Source organism: Macrobrachium nipponense, chromosome 2 (assembly GCF_015104395.2).
Source record: "Macrobrachium nipponense isolate FS-2020 chromosome 2, ASM1510439v2, whole genome shotgun sequence".
Classification (NCBI taxonomy): Eukaryota; Metazoa; Arthropoda; class Malacostraca; order Decapoda; family Palaemonidae; genus Macrobrachium; species Macrobrachium nipponense.
In genome coordinates, this window is record NC_087201.1 from 160,628,941 (window position 1) to 160,653,443 (window position 24,503).

At 38.2% G+C, this 24,503-nt stretch overlaps 1 protein-coding gene across 1 annotated transcript; it reads left to right on the forward strand.

Annotated features, from left to right (window-relative positions):
* Nucleotides 1-5,355: 5,355 nt before the first annotated feature.
* On the forward strand, nucleotides 5,356-13,906 carry LOC135221097 (uncharacterized). The gene is made up of 2 exons (XM_064258897.1): nucleotides 5,356-5,461; nucleotides 10,704-13,906. The coding sequence occupies exon 2, from the start codon at nucleotides 10,867-10,869 to the stop codon at nucleotides 13,063-13,065; it is 2,199 nt and encodes a 732-aa protein (XP_064114967.1). The 5' UTR covers nucleotides 5,356-5,461; nucleotides 10,704-10,866; the 3' UTR covers nucleotides 13,066-13,906.
* Nucleotides 13,907-24,503: the final 10,597 nt, after the last annotated feature.

Below are 24,503 nucleotides of genomic sequence, written 5' to 3' on the forward strand. Positions count from 1 at the left end.
AGCTGGCGAGAAGGGCTTCGGCGCATGCTTTGGTGGTTGCCTCCGACATCGGCGTCGCCTCGGGCCATCTGGTGGAGCGGTCGATTATCGTCAGGAGGTATCTGGCGCCTTCAGACGGGGGCAGGGGACCCACGACGTCTACATGAATGTGGCCGAATCTTCGTTTCGGCTGCGGGAACTCCCCCACGCCCGATTCTGTGTGCCGACTTACGTTACTTGATTGGCACAGAACGCAGGTCCTGTCCTGGCTCACTCGAGGGAGTCCTTCTGAATTCCGTGCCAGACGAACTTCTCCGTCAGGAGGCACATCGTCGTCCGCCCGAGGGGTGCGAGAGTCCGTGTATGACGTTGAATATGGCTCTCCTGTGGGAGGCTGGAATCAGCGGGCGCGGGCAACCTGTGCTGATGTCGCAGAAGAGCGTCGTGCCTGCGGGTCCAAAGGGCACATCCTCCCACTTGAGGGAGGTGATGGCTGTGAGATAAGCGGCAGTCTCCGGGTCAGAGGCCTGTTCCCAGGCAAGGTCTTCGTAATCGATCCCGAGGTGCACGGCGTTCATATCTATCCTCAAGAGGGCATCAGCCACGGGGTTCTTCTCGCCGAGGACGTAATGGATGGTGCAGCCGAACTCAGCGATGGCTGCCAGGTGCCTCTGTTGTTTCGCTGACCAGGCGTCGCCTGCCTTGGTGAAGGCATGCACCAAGGGGCGGTGGTCTGTCCTGATAGTGAAGGAGGCGCCCTTGAGGAGGTAGCGGAAGTGGCGCACTGCTTGGTACACCGCCAGGAGCTCGCGGTCGAATTTGCTGTATCTCGTCTCGGCGGGCGACAGGTTTTTACTGTAGAAGGCGATTGGTTGGAAACCGCCCTGAACCATCTGCTCGAGGACGGCCCTGCAGGCGACGTTGCTGGCGTCAATGGTGAGGCGTAAGGGCGCAGTGGGGTCCTGGTGGGACAAGGTTGCAGCTCTGGCGAGGGCCATCTTTGTGTCGTGGAAGGCCTGCGCTTGTTCTGCTTCCCACGTCAGGTTCTTTGGACCTGTGTTAGAGGGGACATGGTGCGGGTGACGTCGGGGATGAACCGGCGGTAGTAATTCACCATTCCGATGAATTCTTGCAGGGCCTTGACCGTAGTTGGGGTCGGAAACTTCTGCACTGCGTCCACCTTCGAGGCCATGGGGCGCACGCCTGCTGCAGAGATCTCGTGTCCGAGGGAGTCCACCCTCTCGGTGCTGAAGGTGCACTTGTCGAATCGGATGACCAGCCCGTTTTCCTGCAGGCGTTTCAGAACTGCTCAGACATGGCGTAGGTGCTCCTCTGGGGACCTGGAAAAGATCAAAATATCGTCAACGTAGCAGACGCAGAAGGGCAGGTCCACCAGGATGCTGTCCATTAGGTGCTGGAAGGTGGCCCCTGCATTTCTCAGGCCGAAGGTGGAGTAATGGAAGACGTAGGAGCCAAAGGGCATGATGATGGCAGTCTTGGGAACGTCTTCAGGATGCACCGGAACCTGAAAATAAGAATTTAAAAGGTACATTTTTTTGAAGATTTTTTGCTCCATGGAGGGCCCCAGTCAAGTCCTGCATGTTTGGCAAGGGGTAGTGATCGGGGATCATAGCGAGGTTGAGTCTCCTGTAGTCTCCTCAGGGGCTCCAGGTGCCGTCAGGTTTCCATACCATGTGGAGGGGTGAAGCCCAAGGGCTTGATGCTTTCCGGCAGATACCCATTCGTTCCATTTCCGAGAACGCCCTTTTTGCATCCTGAAGGCAGCCCGGAGGGAGTCGTCGGAACTTTGCGTGCGTTGGGGGCCCTATGGTGGTGATGTGGTGGAATATTCCATGCTTGGGCGGCGTCCCAGCTACCTGACGAAGTTCCGGTTTGAAAACTTCGAGGAATTCTTGCAGGAGGTTGCCATACTTGTGGGGGGCGATGGTGCAAATTGTGGGGGCACTTGGGCCCGCTGCAAGTGGTAGGGAACGGCATGTCCCTGTGTTGAGGAGGCGTTTGCGACCCACGTCAACCAGGAGGCCGTTATGCACCAGGAAATCCGCCCCCATTAGTGGAATCCTGACGTCTGCAATGGTGAAACGGCAGACGTAGTTGTGCCCCAAGATGGATATTTCAAGGGACTTCGTGCCGTAGGCGTGGATGGGGGTCCCGTTTGCGGCAACGAGGGCGGTTGGGTTGTCAGGCCCGCGGCTGCGGTCCTTTCCTGACGGCGGGAATACCAAGTGCATCACCCGGTGTCCACCATCCTCCGGCTGGAGATCGCGTCGCGGACATAAAATCCTACGGCGTGTGGTTCCGACAAGGCTGCTGCCACGGGCAACTTCGATTTTGTCTGCTGTCACTGTTTTTTGGCTGCTGGAAAGTGCAGGGGCTTTCACATCTCCTGGAGTATCTTCCGAACTTCCGTTGGTAGTGGCACCAGGAGTTTTTGCCCCGCTGCGGGTGGGAGGACTTCCTCTCTGGGTCATGGCGCCGATCTCCTGTGTTGGGTCGTCTTCTTCTTCTTCTCCCTTCTCTCCGGCTAGGCACACGGAAGATCAGGGAGCGGCGAGCCTTGCAGCCTTGTTAAACAGCGTCAGCTTTTTAGCTTTCTCCACGAGTTTGTCGTCAGGGAGGGTGTATGCGTCTGTTAGCTGTCCTCGGACATCTGGCTCGAGTTGCTGCAGGAATATTTCGCGGCCCAGGCAGATTTCCATCTTCTTCCTGTTGGGACCTACTTCTGTCAGGCGGAGGAGGCCCATCATCGTGTCCCAGGCATCCTGTGGGTCGGCGCTTTGCATCGGGTTTGTAACTAGGTAGAGGGCGCGGGCGGCTTTCTCTGTGATGGGAGTGGAGTAGGCTGTCATGAGTCTTATCTTTAGTTCGTCGAGTGTGACAGGTTCGGTCTGTGCCTGGCCGGTCAGCCAGGGGGTTATTCGGTCGAATACCTCTGTCGGGAGGACTGACATGATGAGGTCAGCCTGCAGTACCTTGTCCGAGAGTCCCGCTACCCGGAATTGCCCTTCAGCTTGGATGAACAAGGCGGTTGGGGTCGCTGTTGTGAAGGGATGCAGCTTGCAGCTTGAGCGGCAGCTGTGTGCGAGGCTGCCATTGAGGCAGAGGAGGCCTGGGTTTCTCGCGTGGAACTGTCTGCATCCATTGTCCACTCTCACAGAACTGTCGACAGGAGTCGTAAATGGCGGGCCAAACCGTTTAAGGAACGCGTGAACACACCTGGGGAAGGTATGCCGTATTTAGTCCGTTATAGGCATTGGTTTTTTCCACGGTAGGAGCTCTCAGAGATCTAAACTGAGGCACCGTGTGAGTCCGCTAAAGATCTCTGAAGGTGAGCGGCAGTAGTTAATCCCTTAATGGCTTAGCCAAAACCGCTTGGGAGGTCACCAATTGTGAGGTGTGAACAAAGAGGCAGGTAGAAGTGTACTGATCTTTATTATGTTGTTTGAGATTAAGCTGGCCTTGTGCCAGCACGGGCTCTTGCTCGTAGAGCAGCCCGTATATCTTTATTACAGGTAAGGAAATTCAAGTATACAACCCGCGAGAGAGTAAAAGTGGGTCGACGATAGCCGATTTGTGTTTCTCGCGAGACATATAATTTAGAATATAAAAGTACACAAAACATGATCTTGAAAGATATACATTGGCGGAAAGCCCGCTGAACGCTCTCAAGGAGGGAAGTAAGAACAACGCGATTGTAGAATTATATACAGAGGAATTTGCAATAAGGCGTTGTCCTTACACTACTGTCAATTTGGGTAAGTAATGTTAACAAAAGATGAGATATCCAGAAATAGGCAAAGAAAGGCATGCATGTTGGCATTTAAAATTCAAGTTTGTCTTTGGTAAAAAATGAAATAGGAGAAACTTAGTGTTGAGTAAGAGATCGAAGGGAAGAGTAAAAATGCCTATTCAAAAACAGCTATAGCATCTTAGCATCAAATAGGAAAAGGCCAGTGAAAGGAGCAGTAGAAGACCAAAGAAGGAAATTGTATGAAGTCTCCTGGGGAGAAAGTGTGACGGATAGTATCAAAAAGGTAGGATAAATGAGAGATAGAATTGTCTAAAAATGAAAAAAAGAAGGCAGACATTATAAGGGAGATAACTAACACTGATGGGAGGGAGAAAGAGATGCACAGGTGAATTCAGTGTAAATGAGGCAGCAATACTTACACAGACAACTACGGCATTAAAGAAGAAACGATGAGCCCAATGGGCTGTGAATTACTATGTAAAGAAAGAAGAAAAAACCGACCACATCATTAAAGGTAAATAACTTCAGGGTTGAATATTGAAGATATTACGTAGAAGAAACCAGCCATCCTAACTTTAAAAGTGGCAGGATGCATACTAAAGGTAACGGGAACCCCATTATTATTTTATATTATTAAAATAATAAAAAGGAAGAGCTGTCGGTTGGTGTAGATTATAACTGGAAATGTACTATAATTTTGAACCTTTTCGTTCAACTTAAAGAAATTTAGAAGATTTCCCCCCCAAAGTTATTAAGGCACCCAAACGGTCATTCGCCGCCTGAAAATAAGTAAAGCTTTAAAGGAGCAGAAGGCAAAAAATAAAAAGAAAGATATGGAAAGGTAACAGAACAAATATTGTACCTCTCTCTCTCTCCTTTGAATGGTGATGATAAGGACTTGATGAATAAGGAAGGCAGTGAAGTAATTTTTTTTCCTGTATACATATTTTTCGTTTTTATTGTTATTACTGTGTGATGATAAAGAACAATTAGCGAGTCCTTCATAAACAGTATAGTACTGATCTATTAGTTTCGTTTTCGTTGATGATAATACTGAGGATTATTAACAGTGATCTTTTTGTCGTATTTTTCCATTTCATTTTCATTGATGTAATACTGATGATTAGTAATGGCTATCAGTGAAGAATTGAAAGTAAACAATTATATGATTTTGCTGCATTTCTTTTTTTTTGTTTTTGTTTTTGTAATGGGGTTGTAATGTGATGTTTAAGAACAATTGGCAATTTTCTTAAAGCAATACTCATGTTAGTTGTGATTTTTTTCTTTTTTAAAGTTTACATTGGTGATGTAGAATGACGATAACAATCACTGAAGTACTAAATAGGCTACTTTGTACAACCTACAGAAAAGTTATCATTTTTTTTTTTTCATTATTAGCAATAAATAGACATGACATCACAATTTTTCTATTTAGCCTTACATTAATAGATATAAAGATATATTGCTGTAGATGAAATACAGCTATATTATAATATGAAAAATGTACGATAATTCTAATAAAAATACGATAATTTGAAGAGGTATGGTACGATAATTTGGTCTGATACACCTGGGAACCCTGCCGTCGTGCGGTGAATGTAGTGTTACTCGTCGTTTGTTGATCAACCACAGGTATTGGGTATCTTTCGGAGAGAGAAGGGGAGGAACCATCAATCATCCTCCTTATCATGTACAAAATCTACCGCTAAAGTAAGTTTGTAGCTGCATTGAAGTTCTGATGCTGTTAAGATAATGCCGCGTTGATTGTGGATTATTGTAATGAACTCAAAGTGACTGAGACGGGATGGGGAGACCGCGATAAATAATCTTTTTATCAGTTTCTCTGGGGGCAAACTCAGGCAGAGCCATTGGTACCTACTAGGTAGTTGTCACTTTCTATTTTTCCTGCGCTGCTTATAACGTCGCAGCTTATCACTACGAAAGTACACCGTACCTCGCCCAGTCTTGAGGTTCTAAACTTCGCGGACTGGCCTCTCAGTCTATAGCTTATTAGGTAGTTGTAGTAGTAGGTATACCTACCTAGTAGTAATAGGTAGGTATTAACAAGGCTGGTGCTTTAAACTTAGTGATAGGTACCTATAGGTGAGGTTATCGTAGCTATAGGATCGATCCCCCATCTAGCGTACGTTATTTACTATAAGTACGTTATTAGGTATGTCTTACCCAAAATATACATTAGCCTTAAGTGAAGCCAGCCAAGTGAAAAAATGTAAAAATGTAGGGAATAGTATACCTTGGTAATCTACAATTCCTAGTCAAATTTCATTAACCTTAGTCAAGGCTCAGGCTATAAGGAAAACAACCGACTGGACTAGCGGATCCAGTTTCCACCCTCCGAAAAAGTACTTTAACACGTCCTGACACCGGAGATGGGCATCGGTCATGAGTTGGTGGTGAGAGCAGGAGCTCGAGACCTCTACTCTCCTTTTGAAGTAAATATTTTCTCTAAAGTTAGAAATTAAGGTCATATTTTAAGATTAAACAGAGGTTAATGAAAGTCTGGCTCTATGCAGTGCACACTACCTCCATGACGCTTTCGAAATTTTTACTTACAGCTCCGAATATTTAGTAGATTGACGCCATGTCGATGTTTGCGGAATTGCTTGTGTCAATGAACTTCCCATTCCATGTGCTAAATCCGCACACCACTTGTACCCATAGACGCTGGGGCACTTTCTTCACAAAAATAGTAAACAATGATTCCACCCACAACTTATCCAAAGGAACTATGATTTTTGGCAGAAGGAGAAGAAGCGTGCACTAGATAATTATTTAAATAAATAGTTAAACGGCAATATAAGGTCATGAATTGCATAGATTTTTTACATATTCATGATTATTAATTTGAAAATAGTCGTTGTTGAAAAAGTAACTAGATTCCTGACTCAAATATCAACAGTTTTGCTTGTGAACAGTGCCTACGGCATTCTTCACGCTCTTCTATTGTTTGATCAGTGTTGCCAATTGGTGTGTTTACCCTCCAAACTGGGTATAAGACACACAAAATAAGGGAAATAAGTGAAATTAACATATCTATTTGTAGTATATATATATATTAGAGAAATTTTACCATTATTGCATTATTATGACAACTAGAATTCATGGAAACAGTTTGTAAATGCATCAGCATGTGTGTGAAGCTCCACTAGATAGGCAACGATGAGTCATTCTGCCGTCTGCTCTTATCTACTTTAGAAATATCTTTAATTTTTCGGGGTTAATTTGGTTGCAAAAAAGGGTTAATAGACATGAAATAAATAAACATTTTGAAGTAACAAAGTAAAGTTAAATTAAATAATGAGTAAAGTAAACAATTAAGGGAATAAAGCTTAGCACCTCATGAACTGTGTAATTGTGTGCTGCCCGCAACTGTGTTTGCTTAGGAACCAGGAACCGCAACGTAGTTCAAGTGCAATTTGGGGTGAATTAAGACCAAAACATGTATGCGTAATTACAATCAAATAAGCACTGTGGAGTTTCAGTTGTGATGGCAGTAAGGATAAAACCACTGATTACAAGGTAAAAATGAATTTCAGTTTAAACCATGACCCCAGGAATAAGAAGTTCCATACTTTCACTTATATAGGCAACAAAATGTTGTTTTGTTGTGCTGATTACAACTGAAATCTTGAGTAAGATATATAAAAGTTACATATATACGCTAACATTGTTCAAATGAGTGCTGGGAAGGCTGGAAAAGATGGTGGCTCCGCTGCGCTTACAAATGGCACCTCGTGCGGGTGCCGCCATATTGGATTTCAAAACTGCCTTGAAAACATATTTTACAAAGACCTCACATGCTTATTTTAGTTCGTATGCCGCTTCCATATATCCTATTATGTTGACGAAACTTCAATCTTTTGAATGGTATGCTTAAAGATGTAATTGTATTCTTGTTTCACCAATTAAATATCGAGTGAATAAGGCTGATCCACGCGATGACGATGACTCCACTGCGTTGTATCCCCTAACCGAGTGGACTAGCTGATGCAGTCTCGCCAGCTTATTGATCCACCCTCCGAAAAAGTACTTTTGCTTACTTTGTAAGGAGAGTACAGGTCTCAAAGTATTGCTCCCACCACCGATGACTCATGACTGGTGCCCATCTCTGGTGTCAGGACGTGCTAAAGTACTTTTTCAGAGGGTGGATCAACAAGCAGGCAAGACTGGATCAGCTAGTCCACTCTGTTGTTTCCCCTAGTAGCATAGCATCCAAATGACTATGTTGTGTTTTATTGTGGCTTGCTAGGAACCCCACTTGGTTTTATATTTATCCTCACGATATTTAATATAGGGTAAACAACCAAATGGCCACCATTCACTCGAAATGACCAATTTTTTTCCACTCAATGTTTAATTATCCTAGTGAAACAACAAATAATTACATCTTTAAGCACGCCATTCAAAAGATTGAAACTTTATCTTTTGAATGGTATGCTTAAAGATTTAATTGTATTGTTGTTTCACCAATTAAATATTGAGTGAAAAAAAGTGGTCATTTCGATTGAAATGGTGGCCATTTGGTCGTTCACCCTATCCAACTATTATGGGAGACCCCCATTGGGTAACAGGGCATTTGGGGTGAGAGGAAAACTGGTAGATCCAAAAATGAGTGCTGTGCTTCTGTCGGAAAGGTAAGAAATGTATAAATCATAATATAACAAGTAAAAAATAATTTGTAGATCATTGATGATGAGAGAAACCACCCCAAAAATGTTAAAGTTTAACAGTATGTATATACATCACTGATAGTTACAGGAATGAATCTCAGTCGTTCTCAAATTAACACTGGGCAATGGTTCCTTACTTATTGGGGTCTATACTCCCAGTGGAATTCTTATCCAACCAGATTTAAGGCTTTGGGTTCATACCTGGTCAAAGATGCACTGGACACCTCCAACCTAACCTGACTTGGAGAGCCATACAAATTATTGCACTGCCAATTATGCAGTTAACCTACTTGGCCACTTTCAATTTTTATTTCAGTCACATTATCAATTAAATAAAAGTAATAAAAATTATTTAGTGTTTGATAGCATTAGGACGACATTGAAGGAATGTTGGGAAACTTATATGTAATGGTTTAACTAATTGCTGTGGAAGTGAGGGCATTTCAGTAAGAATTATCATGAAGTCAGTCCAAAATTGAATACGTATTATTTTTGCTGGTTTTTTATATTTATTCTTAAGTCTTGTAAATGTAATAAATAACAGAAATAGTCATACAGGTTGACAATCCAATATCTGAAACCCATGGGGCAAGCTATTTTTTGTTTTTTTAATTTTTTTTAATTTCAGGACTGAATGGTGCTCCTAAATATACGAGCACATTTCATTTTCATAAAATAAAAATAATATTCTGCATAAAAATATCTGTAATTTGCATATATATTCATCCATCATTTGATCTTGTATATTTTGCATTCCTTAAAATTTTGTCCCAAAACACGATATCATTACATGCGATTGAAAAAACTTGCTTATTTTCTATGTGATTCCACAAACAAGAATAAAATTTATTTTTGTTCATCCATTGCACAATGGAGGTGTTAAGAAAGTGTGCCACTAAATCTAAGCAGCAGGTTAGAAGCTGTGTCTGAAGAAATGAATAATGAGCAGACTGCAAAATGTTTTGGAGGCAGAAGCAACGTCTGAAACTGGCAAAATCACACTTACTTCATTTACTTTAGTACTGCTTTTATAAATAAAGTACTACTACATAGTAGCTTTTTGTAAACCCAGCTTTGATAATTTATGAAAGAAACGTATTATCTGAATTAAGTTTCATTCAGCAGCTCAGTTCATTTAGTGCACTGTAGGCATTACTTAAAGTTCTTCTCGGCGTGCCTTCGGCCCCTAGCTGCAACCCTTTTCATTACTTTTACTGTACCTCCTTTCATATTCTCTTTCTTCCATCGTACTCTCCACCCTCTCCTAACAATTGTTTCATAGTGCAACTGCTTTGAGGTTTTCCTCCTGTTACACCTTTCAAACCTTTTACTCTCAATTTCCGTTTCAGTGCTGAATGGCCTCGTAGGTTCACTATTAAGTCTTACTACCCTATGGGTCTTATAGTGAGGGTCAGCAAGTTCATATAGAAAGTAATCTTTTGTAAATTGTACTGTATTATGAAGTACTGGCATTACATAAAATCTAAGTTCCACGTTGGCCGAGTGCATTTCACACTCGGCTACCAATCCGGTGTCCCGAAGTTCAATTCTCATCTCAGCCAATGCGAAACCAGAGGAATTTATTTCTGGTGATAGAAATTCATTTCTCGATACATGTGGTTCGGATCCCAAAATAAGCTGTAGGTCCCGTTGCTAGGTAACCAGTGGTTTCTTGTCACATAGAAATATATAATCTTCGGGCCAGCCCTAGGAGAGCTGTTAATCAGCTAATTGGTCTGGTAAAACTAAGATATACTTAACTTTAACATAAAATCTAATTACAGTATTAAGAATTTCATAATGTAATGGTGTTACAGGCAGCGCTTAAATACAATAAATTCATTGTGTAGCATCTTTCACAAGCCTACTGCCTTAAGTTGGCTGAAGGGGATCTTGTGGTTTGGTGGAGATTACTGACTTATTGGCATTTGCTCATGATATCTGTTAATATTTAATAATTATGAAGCACATTGTACTCATTTTGTGTTGAAGAGGAAAAGGGCAATAAATAACTTATGGGTTGGAAAAATTGACATAACCTTGACCAATATGGTGTTGTAATAAATTCATTGTATTTTATTTTAGAACATTGTAGAAACGTGTACGAAGATAATCCTTTTCTTTTGTACACTTTCTGTCCTCTTATCAAAGAAATTCAGTTACTACTTGAAATGATCACAGTGTTGATGTGAGTGTGTAAATTTTGTGTAACACAGTTAATGCTTATGAAATTTGCTAATGTTGCACCTTGTCCGTTGCAGAATTTCTTCAATGCTGCAAGTGTTCAGGATGTCTACTTCCCATAGAAATTTTCTGGTGTTTGCTGTAGTACAAGAGAGGGGACATGGATCCATGTACGATTCAAAATATTTCCAGTCTTTTAGTCGTTGACTTATCTGTTCACATTGAATAACAGGAGTACAGATGTTGTTTAACAGTTTCTGGTATCTAAGTTTTTCTTCTTCAGTATCACATAAAAATAAAATAATGCAAGCAGAATATCAAGACCTAAATGGTACTAGAGCTTCTGATATGTCAGAGCTCAATGTAATGGACTTTGTTGAAACAGAGTACAAATCTGATGTTGAAGATATATTATTAGACAAAAAACCAAGGCGAAAAGGCCAAAGGAAATCAAAATTATCCACACAGTATGAATTTGATAATTATGATGATGGCTCCAAAGTATCCAATTACCCAAGAAAGTCAAGAAAGTGCCTTCAGAGAAAAAGGAGAAGAAGTTCAATGAAATCCAAATCTGTTCATGACTCGGTTAACAGTGATAACCATTTATATCCATACGCTACATTAATGAAAGTGCTTTGTAATGAAGTTGGGGAAAAGAATGTAATTAAGGAGCCAAGAACAGGAAAACTCTTCAAACAGCTTAGCCATGCTAATTTATGCTATCCTTATGCCACTTTCTTACAAGAGCTGCATGAAATTGCAAATAAAGGTTTTGGAAGCATTTCACCAAGTGTTGAGAATGATTTTGTAGACCCCTCAGAGAGTGAAATCTCCCAGGTGATGAAGAGTTTCAGATTCAAATCCAGTACTCTAAGACTAGGTGTTTCTAGTCAGTCTGAAGATGGGAAAGATGACTTTAAAAGGACATTTAGCACACTTCTTCTTGATTTAGTTAACGAGCATAAATTACAAGATCAGTCACATAAAGATGATAGAACAGTATTTGGAGTAGGGAAAATTTTGAAAATGTGTATGTTTGATGTACCAGGAACCAAGCCAGCTGAAGAACTGAGTTTTTCTGCTTTGCTTCAGGGGCTATCATTGTTAGCAGAAAGAGAAAATACTTGTGACAGTGAGAGTGAAAGTGTAAGTCAAGTGTTGGAAGAATCGTCAGAGTCTTCATTAGAAGAGGAGGAGGAAGAATGGAGACCATCGTTTTGCAGAGAACTTGATGGCATTCCTGATGTGCAAAGAGAGCATAAAAAAAAATCCTTAAGAAGAAAAAAACCAGTATCCAGATTTGATCCAACTCCGGGAAAGTGTCAGTCATCTAGAGTGAAGAGCAAACAACATATGCAATCCAGTTCTAGTTCTCAGTCACTTTTGCAGTTAATATTGAATAAGGGCAATGAGGATACAGTACAGAAAGTTAGGAACAAGAAGGCAAAGGAATCACTGCTTCGCTCAGAAGTTTTAGAGAAAATCAAAGACAAGATTAACAGCCGTAAAGGTTTCACCGACACAAGTACTGATTCTAATGAGAATATAAAAGAGGAGTTTGGAAATGAGGAAAGTCTTTCAGAGGGGAGCCTAGAAGAGCAAAGAAATTTCTATGGGGCAATAGCTGCTAGAAAAAGAGAAAGATCACTTTTGAAGGAATATCTTCTAAAACCTACAGATGAAGAAATGACTTCTAAGAGTTATGCTGATACTATACCCATAATGTCTGGAAATAGTTTCGTGTTTAGCAAATTATTGCAGAACTTTCAGATGGGATCAGATAAGCACTTAATGGATAGTTACCATGAAAATCTTGAAGACAGTTTCAGTAGCAGCATACTAAGAAAGATGCTCATTGAAAAAGGTAAACCTTTACCAAACTCCACGAGTGATGATGAATTGCACGATGTTGAAAATGTCAAGCCTATTGAGCACATAGATCTCAATTCATTGCAGTCCTTTTTATGTGAGAATAATTCTGAAGAGGAATTTCCTTCATGTGCTATGAGGCAGGAATTTGAAAATAAAAATGATATCATAGGTGAAAAGTTAAGAGAACGGATTTCGCAGGCTCTCGAAGGATCTGACTCAAATTTAAGAAATCATATTCAAAAGGAAGATAAGAGTAATAATGATATTGCCAACTGTCTGGATTTATCAGTGTTAGAAAGCTGCTCCTCCACTGACCCTACAGATTTGAATCCTGTGTGTAAGATAAAATGTGAAGTAAAGTGTGAAGAAGAATTCATCGATGGGGTCCGTGAGTGTGATATTTGCCATATTGAGTTCTCGTCAAGTGTGGATTATAATAACCATGAAATGCTCTTCCACTGTAGAAAGGAAGCAGAGCCCCAGAGTAGTGGACCAACATGTGCTCTTCCACATGGAAGTGATATTTTACAGGCAGGTCTATTCCAAGAAAAATTGCCTGCCTAATGTTTGGGCTTATATATTTGTATTAGGCTTCCCACCTAATGAGATGCTGTAATCTTAATGTAAATAGTGCACTGTGCAATATGTACAAATAATATATTGAAATCTATTTATGTTATTTTAGTATTCATAGATTTATATGAAATAGAGAATGCCTTATTGAAAATTTGTTAGTAACTCGAGATTTTACAGTATTTTAAAACTTTTTATGTTTAGTAGTTTGTATTTGATGTCAAGAAGTCCGTCCAGTAAACACATAATTGTGGAAATAGCGCAATCAGATTATTGTGTAGAGCTGCCCATAGTTCAAGAGTAATATGAAACAAATGTTTGTGTTGTACATTAGCATTATTGGTCTGTTTTAGTTTCCCAATAATCAGATGATGATGCTTTGAAAACTCTTAATTGATTATTGCCTTGAAAGCAGTGTAATTTACATTTCCGTGAGGACTTCACATACAGTATATCCTGTCTGTCATAGACACATCGAAGAATGGTATTATGGTTCAGTTTTTGCTAGTCCCTAATGACATACCATGTTGTGGTTTGTGATAATTTGTTGGCATCTGTTTGAAATTATGCCCTAGGATGTACCAGAATTGTTTAAGGCGATATGGCCATGCAACTGCATTAGCATTAATTGTCATACCTTGGGTATTTTAGAATGGTAATCATAGCATTTCCCTTGTTGAGAATACATTGCAAATGAAAAATATACATTCCATCTTGTTCTTTTACCAAAACAGACAAAGTCATTGTGTTATTGCTGATTGCTGTATTAATAAGCAGTGCCTGAAAAGGATTGTAGGAAGATGGTGCTCATTAAAGTTTTGTTTCATTATCATTTGTAATTTATATCGTGCTTTAGTTGTGCCCTACATAGGTAGATACTTTGTAAAACACATTCACATTTTCTGCATCATAGAATCACTGTAAATGTACAAAGTTGTAATAGGGTGATGTGCGCCTCAGTGGCGTGGTTGGTATGGTATTGGCGTCCCACCTCGCTGGTTGCGGGTTTGATTCCCGGCCATTCCATCAAGGAGTGAGAGATGTGTATTTCTGGTGATGGAAGTTCACTCTCGACGTGGTTCGGAAGTCACGTAAAGCCGTTGGTCCCGTTGCTGAATAACCACTGGTTCCATGCAACGTAAAAGCACCATACAAACAAACAACAATAGGGTGGTGTAAATCATTCACAAAATTAGCTTTTTATCATGTCATTTTTGTATCTATTTAATTCCTACATAGACTTCCATATGTAGTACTAGTATATATTAACTCAAATGGCTATTTTTCACATTGTTTCCTTATCATCATCATTGTCATCTTGAGTGTTATGTTAGCTTTTCTCATTGTATGGGCTTATTTCATCTAATGGTTTAGTATGGTTACAGATACTTACCACACTGCTTACAGAATCTTGAGCAGCAAGAATGAGAGTGAAAAACAAATAAAAGTATAAGTTGAATAAAAATTATTTTAAAGAATATGTATTATGAATATATTCAGTCCCTGGTTATGGGCAGGGTGCCAATAAGCGAAAACCGCCATTAACTGTAACTCGGCAATTTATGGCGCTCATGGCACCGAGTTTCGGTTAACGGTGCCTCTGTTAGGTGTGTTATGGTGCCGTAACGTTATTATCAGCACCTTATGGTGCTGATACTGAAGCTCTGCCCGTTACAGCGCTATAAAACCAGATCGCCGATAACCGGGGACTGCCTGTAGTAGTAAATAGTTCACCCAGTGGTTTGGTTAACTATTTACAGTATTGATAATAATAATGTGACAGGATCATTTACATTCTATAGATGTTTTTCATTCTTGTTGCAAGATCTGCATTTTACACTTTAGTGAAAGGATTTAATGTTTCAGTTCATTTGGTGTATGTAATGAAGATAAGTTTATTGTAGGTGCAGCTCTCGAAAGTAACGTAACATTTTCACACACAGCTGGTCATTTAGTTCAGTCTCCTGGTCAATGTAATGTTGAATTCATTAGTATTTGCTTTTGATATTTCTGTAGATTCTCTCAAAACCTTAGAACAATGACTTTTGCTGATATTATTGACTGAATAGTTGTTTTGAATATTCATATTATTAATAGTTTAATTTTTGGTAAGTTATTACTTTGCTTAAAAATTCATTTCTCAGATGTGTTCATTCATTGTAGGTTTTTCATCCCAATGCATTTAATGTTCAACCCTCAGATTGCCTTTGTTTATAAAGTAACCATAACACCATATCATGGTGTGTAAAGTTAATTTTATGCCAGTTAGCCAACTTTGTAGAGGAAAAGCTTTCCTTCAATTTGGCAGAATTATATAAGTATGGTTCTTTACCAACCCTCAGCTCTTCCTCACTAGCTCACTTTTCTATTGTAGTTTGTTCCAGTCCAAACTTGTTAGTGATCCACTCTTTTCACAGGGTTTAAACTTATAGAGATGATTAGATATTTTGATTTTTCTCTCCCCATTCCTCCACTAATACCATTGTCTGTGATTTTTGCCCTTACGTATTTACCAAAAAAAGTAGAGTTGGTGCTTTGGCAATGATCATGTAAAAAAAGTGGTATTGATGATCTTTGCTCTCTTGTGTTGTCAGGTTATTTGTGGAATCAAGTCCAATGCAAATTTGAGAATGACTACTAGAAACAGTTGTACACAATGCCTATCAGAACAATTGATGTATAATGCAAGGCATAAATTAAGCTCCTTCAGGAATATAATTTTTAGGCTTATTTGTAGTTAGTATGCTTTCGCCAGTATTATTTTCTCTCTTGACTTTTTGTCTTTTGTCCTATATTTTGTTGTAGGCTTTCAACAATGTGTCTTGTTTAGCGAACTTTATTTTTAAGGTTTGAAACCACATAAGTTAACTTTGTAACCAGTTCTTTTGAATTCTTTTCAAGTTTACCTACTCTTGAACCCATTATATCGTAATTTTTTCTTTTTCCAACTATAAGGCAATAAGGAAATGTATTATTCTCAGTTGAATCCATAGGCCTTTGGGATTTGTTTCTTAATATTTATATCATGTCCTTTTCATGAAATAAGGAATTTTTTTTATTCATAATCATCCTCCAGTTTGTAACGTTTCTTCACAAATTTAATTGCATCAGTAGTCTGATATTTCTAGCTTTCTTCAAGAGATCATTTCTCCCATATTAGGTACATTTACTATTCTTTTTCTTTAAAGTTAGAAGAAATAAGTATGTATAGTATAAAATATACAAACTCTGAATTGAAGGACAGGTTAATCTGGGTGGCACTGATGGTTCTCACAATGTAGTTCTCTTTAGTGTTGCCCTTGACATTATTATCCCATAGTCCTGTCAAACCATGTTTATTGTCTGTTGGACCTGAGAAGGAAGCTTGCACAGTCATAGATAGTGGAACACTAACTGGAGAAATGAGAAACCACTGCTTGAGATATTTTAAGAGTAACAAGGAATTATTTTACAGGGGAGTATTTATGCTCTATGGGGTTTTGATGTCAGTGAATTTGTCACTGCAATAACATTCAAGATCTGTCATTACTAAGATGTGTCACTTCTGACTAGAAATTTTTTTTAAAGACTGTAGCAGCTTTCTGTAGCTCAAAAAGCTCATCACTTCATAAGCACAGCATAGGTACTTGTTTGCCCTTTGGGAGGTCTTTCACAGACAGTACACTGAATACTGTACAATATTTACAGTTCTTGCAAGTTCATTGCCTGTAGATATTGTGGGATGCTTTTCTAGATTCCCTTGGGTGTCCTCTAAGTGTAATATTTTGTCAAATCTAGTGTTAGGTTTGTGAAGGTTTCATATCCAAATTGTTGTGCATCAATATTTCTTTATCCTTGTGTGTACCATGATTGAAAAATACCAGCACTTTCTTCATTAAATAGCATCTCTAGCGTGTCTGCTTAATTGACATTGGGAAATTTGTGACGACTTCAGCAATCAGGTTTGTGGTAGGATACCAGTTTTATCTTCTTAAGCAAATGTTATTTTGGGTTAGACTCACTATTACAGTGTCTTAGATATAAGAAAGTGTGTTTATCCCTGGAGGCAAGGGTAACTGCTTTAAGGCTTTAAGGACTCGAAGAGCCAAGTCTGATATTCACTATTTGAATTATGTTATTGTACATGTGAATTTTTTTTTACTCTAGACCATGATGCCTTTCTAGTTTAATTATTTAAAGTGCCAAATTTTCATCCCAAGTTGAAACACATTTTTGCCTTTTGTGTCTTAACACCATAAAAGAAACAAAATTGTCTTTACAGAGTACTGTTACTGACTTGAGCTAACATACTGTCAAAGCAAAAGTTAATTACAGCTTGTGTTGATGAAATACAAAATCTTTGTAAATTTATTAAAATTGAAAAATACTAGCATTGTCCTCAGTGAATAACATCTCTAGCTTGTCCACTTAATTGACATTCAGAAATTTGTGGCTACTCCAGTAATCAGGTTTATGGTAACTTCTGTTATTAGGATACCAGTTTTATTTTCTTAAGCAAAAGTTATTTTGGGTTAGACTCACTGTTACAGTGTCATAGATATAAGAAAGTGTTTATCCCTGCATTTACTTGTGTTTTATGTCAAGAGTAACTGCTTTAATGACTTGAAGAGCCAAGTCTAATGTTTGCTACTTGAATTATGTTATTTTACGTCAAAGCAAAAGTTAATTACGGCTTGTGTTGATGTGAAATACAAAATCTTTTGAATTATATTAAAGCCTATATGTAACGACAAATGTGCCAAGTTTTGAATAGCTATTTAAATGGATGAAGTGGTTATGAAGGGAAGTGAAGCATCTGATGTTGCTTGATGAAATTTCTCATTTGCCTTTGTTTCGTGGATAGTAGACTTTTGTATTACAACTCCATTATCATTGATTAAGATTAGCTACAGAATTTGGTTTCAAGTATATACTGTACTACTATATATTCCACTATCATTCTAGTCAGTCCAAATGCTCCACGTATTTTGTGAAATTTGTTGCATTGAAGGTAGCATTGTTTTGAACCCTTTAGATGAAAAGGTTTATGCCTTTTGATACTATACCCACTTGAATTCAAACCTCCCACTGATATGGACTTGACTGTAATGTGGGGATGTATCTCCAAATAAGAAAAATAAGTTTTTATACCCACTAGGTATAGCCTTTGTTTTCACAGCAAAATTATTCACAATCTTTTCTGTCCTTAAGCTTATAAAAATGTATATTTACAAAAGTTTGTCCTTTTTAATGTATCTAGAAACAGAAACTAATGTAAGAAAATCCTCTTGTTCAACAGATTTGATGCTCATTCCATAAATTAAATGGAATTGGCATAAACAGTGAACTTTGCCAGATCCTTACTCAAATAGGCATTAAAAAATAGAGCTGTAGATAGAGCAGGCAAGTGTGGAACTTCAAAATGCTCATACTAAATAATTTCACATCACTGGAAGCTATTTTATAATGAATGAATGGCCAGGTTTGTGGAGATCTGAAACAAATAATAGTAAATGAAAATATTTTGCGCAAAGGAAAAAATGTCAATTGACAGCCTCTGTCATTTTTAAAATCTGACTAATCTTACTCGTTTTATAAGAGCAAACTCTTCAGGCCTCTATGGGAGCCACAAATTTTAGCCTAGTTGCCTTGTTATACCATTGTTATAACTAAATGACCAAGCATTTTCTGGGTTGAATTGGCTGCATTTTGTTGCACTTTTAAAAATAAAAATTCATCTTTATTATCACTATTTTACATACATAGTATAGTTTGTGTTTTGTGATGTTTGCTATTGAATACTATGAATTTATGCTAGCACTACTATTAATCTGTCATTGCATTGGGAGCAACATGATAGTTAACATAATCTGTCTGAAGTATGTTATTTGTTTTTTTGTGTACCATTATATTTTTCCTTTGTATCCCTCGGCAAAATTGAGGAAACCAAGGCATCACTGTCATTCATTGTGTTGATCTGAATCTCGTAGGTGGTATGGATTTGCTGTTTATGGCCTTCATGGTTAATGACTCACATGCAGCCTGTTCCATTTGGTAAGATAGTGTTCTTCAGAGGATATCTGTCGTAACTGTGTGGGTTTGTTAGTTGATACATGGACCTATTTGAGTTCAGGTGTTTGCTTACAGTGAAGAGGGAAAGGTGCCAGGTCCATGATCAGATGATGTGTTCATTTACTTAGTACAAAAAACTTGTGTTCTTGATTATTTTATGGTTTGTCTGATGCCATTTCCTTTGAGAAGATGGCAAACCATAAGCAGTCTTGAATTTTCAGTTAACCTATGACAGTCAAGTAACTGAAATTTATTTTTGTAACTGTTTGCTGCCCCCTTTTTTGTTGTTGATGGTGATCACAATTCAGATTAGTTTTGAACGGACCTTGTGCTCGCCTACTGATTTGATAGTCTGAGTTTGCTTCCCCGCTCTGCCAAAGTGGAATCGATCAAAGCGCCTCAGTGGCGTGGTTGGTTTGGTGTTTGCTTCTCACCTCGGTGGTCGCGGGTTTGATTCTCGGCCATTCCATTGAGGAGTGAGAGATGTGTATTTCTGGTGATAGAAGTTCACTCTCAACGTGGTTCGGAAGTCACGTAAAGCCGTTGGTCCTGTTGCTGAATAACCACTGGTTCCATGCAACGTAAAAACACCATACAAACAAACAATGTGGAATCAGAGGATTTTATTTCTGATGATTAGAAATTCAATTCTCAATATAATGCTGTTCGGATCCCACAATAAGCTGTAGGTATATATATATATATATATTTATATAAATATATATATATATATATATATATATATATATTATGTCTTGTATTGTATTTGTATGTATGTATGTATGATGTTATGTAATGTATGTATGTATGTTAGGGTGTTCAAGAGTTCATTTAAGCAGGTACTGTCTGCAGTTTCATAAAGAATGCCTGCTCATTGCCTTTGATAACCAAAATTCTGTTTCATTCATTTATCTTTGGTATACATGTCTCTGGTGTACTGGTGGATTCAAGAATTGGGAGATGGTGAAACTAAGGTCTCCCCTATTGCTTAACTGCTTTATTCATTTAACCAGCCTATTTGTTACTTGATATTTTGCCGTAAGTGCCTTTTGCAAAATATAATGGAAGCATAAAAAGTTTGTAACTGAAACAGATTTTCAAATCTTGTTTAGAAGCTTAGAAATTCTCTGATTTAATTTTATTACTGATGCATTTATGAGTTGCAATTTTATCCTAAAGAAACCACTTATAGAATAATGAGGTGGTAACTTATATGTTCATTTGTACCTGCATAGTTTTTGCCTTTGTTTCATAGCCAAGCAATCATGACTGAAAGTGTAAAATTTTCTTATTTGAATTTTTTGTTTTATATAGCTAAGAGGTTACATTGCAGACATTTTGTTGCTGAAAATCATTGAACCCTTTTCTTAAATTATGGGACATAAAAAATAATAAAGCACTTAGGTTTAGGATTGAACATTGGTATATAGTGTGCAATTTGTACTTCACTTGGATGGTGAATGATGCTGCATGTATATTAGAGGATAAAAGTAGGTCTCTTATTAATGGGTTCTTTTAGAAATTTTAAATTAGTAAAGGCTCATCTTGCTTGTTTATTAGTTGTAAGTCTAGTAGATGGCAGAGTACATTTTAGTTCCCTATAAAATTTTAAGCCACTTGTAAAAATGTAAAACTTTATATATTCATATTGATAACTTTTAGTGCATAATATTTATTGCAGTATTTTTTCATGTATAGGTTTTATTTAAATTATCTGTAAAGGTATTTGATATTGTTATTGTATGTATTTTGTAAAGCTATAGGTATTTATTTATAGTTTGTATTGTTTTACATTTTAACTCTGAAATTGTTTATATAATTTTCTGAGTTGAATCAATATGAAGAAACCATAGTATATGCTACACAAATAGCCATTTGATGTCTTAATTTCATCAACTGTGATTCCTGTAGCAAGTTTACACCTGTTGTGAAATGGAGTTTTGTCTTTACGTCTTTACACTGAACATTCATTACGTACATAATCTTTTACTGTAATTTATATCCTTTAGTGATGCAAAATATCTTCATTTAAAATCACAGTATTATGCCAGAAGATAGAAAGATAAACTCTGGTACAGTTGAAAATTCAAGTAACCTATCATGTTTACTTAGTGTAGTAATGGCCCAAGTTTCTGTATAGCATGTACTTGAAGTAACAATATAGCTAAAAAAATATTTAGTTTCAGTGTGAGAGAAAGAAGAAAGACTTTTTAGGCCAGTTGGACAGACAATCATATGATTGCGTAAGCTCATTTGTTTGATTACATAAGGTCAAATGAATATGATGACTGTGTTTCGTGCTGTAGTGTGTTATGTATCTTACGACATACATAAGTGTTATAATACAAGTTTGGTAGGCTTAAAGTAACAGTATCTGTAATGTATGAGAGAGAGAGAAAAAAAAAAATTAAGCATATGCAAATCACTACAGGGCCACCTTAGTAGAGAAAATGCATCGTTTTGTTAGGAGCAGACCCCTTTACATGTCTGAAAATACAGGTTTTACTGTTTATTCTTAGTTTTACACAATATTTGAATACAAGTAGGAAAGAAACTTCAAATAACCTTTAGTGAGAAGTGAAATAGGAGCGAGTGAGGGTTATTTTTATTTCTAGAATATGCTCCCCAAGATTTGAATACATTTTATTTGCTGGCAGAATAAAGTTATTTTGCACTACAGTATGGCTGTATATTTTCAAAACAAGTGTAGTTGAGGTACTTCTGTCCTACATCAACTGATCACACAATGAGTAAGGTACTCAAGAACTGAAGTTATAAATGAAGATTGGTACTGTATATGTCAAGGATCAGCACAAGTGTTGTATTATCATATTAGTTGTAAAGTTACAGAGCAGTGTTGAAAGTGCTACCTTGGAGATGATTATGCAAATGTGCTGGTGTTAACAGCAGAATTATATAAAGAACTTATAGAAATGTTTAAAAGATTGAAAAAGAGAAATGGATAAGAGAGAATTGCAAATTGGGTGAAAGCGAATCCAAGTATCTGCTGACTAGTAAGTGGCTCTATGAATGCCATAGCAATGGTGCAGAGTGAATGCAATAATAAGTATTGAATGCAGAAAATTGTGCCACAGAAGGTACCAAGGATTGCAAAATGTAAATGAAGTAAAGCAATTTTGATGCTCAAAATGAATAAGAACAAACGAGTACCATATTTTGGTGGAACGTCAAGCCTCACGTTTGGAAAAATATACGTATGTACGTAGTTTATATTGCAACAGTATTAAGAAAAAGAGGAGCATCAGCCTAGATGAAGTGGAGAGATTGCTGGACTCTTTTTAAGAGTGCTGTATAAAGCATGTGTGGCACATTGCTACCTGGAGAGGTGTGATCACTTATGAAGGGGAATTAAGAAATTTTAAAGAATGTGACCAGAAAATATGGAGATTTGTGACTGAAGTGGATTGTAAAAATCCAGAGTATTTGGTGTTCAGACTTGAGATCTCAGCTTAAGATAATTGAGAATGCAAAGGAAAGGTGAAAGGATCAGTGAGAGTTGTAGATGCAGATGAGTGGCTTGTGATTAGGAGGCTAGCAGTTGGGTAACTATGTAGGTCAACTGCTCATATTTGTTAGAAATTGGAAGAACAAGTATGTACTCTGTTTTGTAGAACATGTACTGTACTTTTACAAGAGCTTGAGATCCAAATTTAATGAATCTGAGACTTAGATTCCCAGTACAGGGAAATGAATGATTTCCACTCATAAAAAATACTGCAATGAGGTAGTGAGTGGGTGATGACTGACAAAATTTTCAGTACTCCCAGAACAGCTATACTATACCTACTGTGATCAGGAAGAAATTGCAAATCAGTATCGAGTCCACAGGTGCTTTTCACTACCCATAAAAATGAGAATGCTTCCTTGCTGGAGCTGGACAATGATAACCATGGATATTTACAGATGGATGGGAAAATGCACTAATAAAACTGCTAAAGTAGGACATATGTAATGATTAACTACCTGGCCTCATTCAAGGTAGGAGAGAATACATAGTTTCAATTATGAGTTTTCTGTTGTAAATTATTTTTTCAAGTTTACACTCAGAGCTACAACTGAAAGTCAAAATAGTACATGGAAATATGGTTCATCAGCCTGTCTTGATGTTGGCTCTAAAGAGTTGCCTGCAACTCAGCCTAGATGGAAACTTCAGCCAGACTAAAGTTCTATGGATTTTTTTGATGCAGTACAAATAAATGGACGATGGAATCTTTTAACCTGTTGAATCAGACATTTATTTGAGATATTGCAGTTCTCAGGACTTCCCTCTCAGTTGGTGGGGGATGAGTGATTAGTACCAATTTATAGAAAAACTAACTCTTACTCAAAGTAGGTTGTTGGTAGAAATTGAAGTCTGATTTTGAGAATGGGAATGTTGAGTTTTGTTATGGTCTTGTTACATTATAACAGAATGAGGAAATTGTCTTATGTTAGTTTCCGGCACATAATGATGATGATTGATGTCCATTTGCATCCTACGAGAAGTTCTGCAAGGTTACCTTCTTTCCTTTGGTGCGGGAAGTGATCTTGAATGCACAAAATATAATAGGATCAGGACTTTGCTTTTAGTGTCTATAGTTTACCCCAAGGCCAGTTTTGTCTTTAAAATTTAAGACTGCACCTATGGTGTTGAAAGGCCACCCTGGGTCATAGGGACTACTTACCTTGGCAGATGGATTTGGGTGTTGTGCAGCCCGTGAAACTGGCCCGCAAAACTGTAAACTACCCTTTTGGCAAATTCCAGCACCTTCCTTGCTCACTCACCACTTTTGATTTTATTCATAGGGCCAGCAACTGTATTCAGCAAGTATACCCACCATTAGGTAAACTGCACTTAGGGTTTGAATATCATATTTCACTTCTCTTTTACCTTATAACCCGTTTCAAAAAAGCACATAGGATACACAAATGATATGTTCCAGGAACCACAAATATTATAGAGAATGTAGTCCCACATTAACTATGAAGCCTTAGTGATATGAAGTGAATGGAGGAACTATTGCGACAAATACCCTACAGCCCCTCTTTGAGCACGTGTGGAAGGATATTCCACATATGAAAGGCTGTGGTTTGTATACCTTAGGAAAAATACAAATTTTAAATATTTGTAAATTTGTGTTTTTAGGGACTTTGATTTGTAAAATAATAGGTAAGTAAAGACATACTATCTATGTCTGGTAAAACAAAACTGTGTACACATAAATAGGAAAGTAAAGATAATGTGCAAGACTAGTAAAAAAAAACTAGTACTATAAATAGTTTCATGTTAGGAAAATTTTCCAACCATGTATGGCCCGAGCTGCTATTTAAAGAGGAGAGGATGCAACTAAATTTGTTGACATGATGACACTGTTCAG

Excerpts from the sequence above, each read along its gene's own strand:
- LOC135221097 (XM_064258897.1), top strand. The coding sequence starts at position 10,867 with ATGTTGTTTAACAGTTTCTGGTATCTAAGTTTTTCTTCTTCAGTATCA.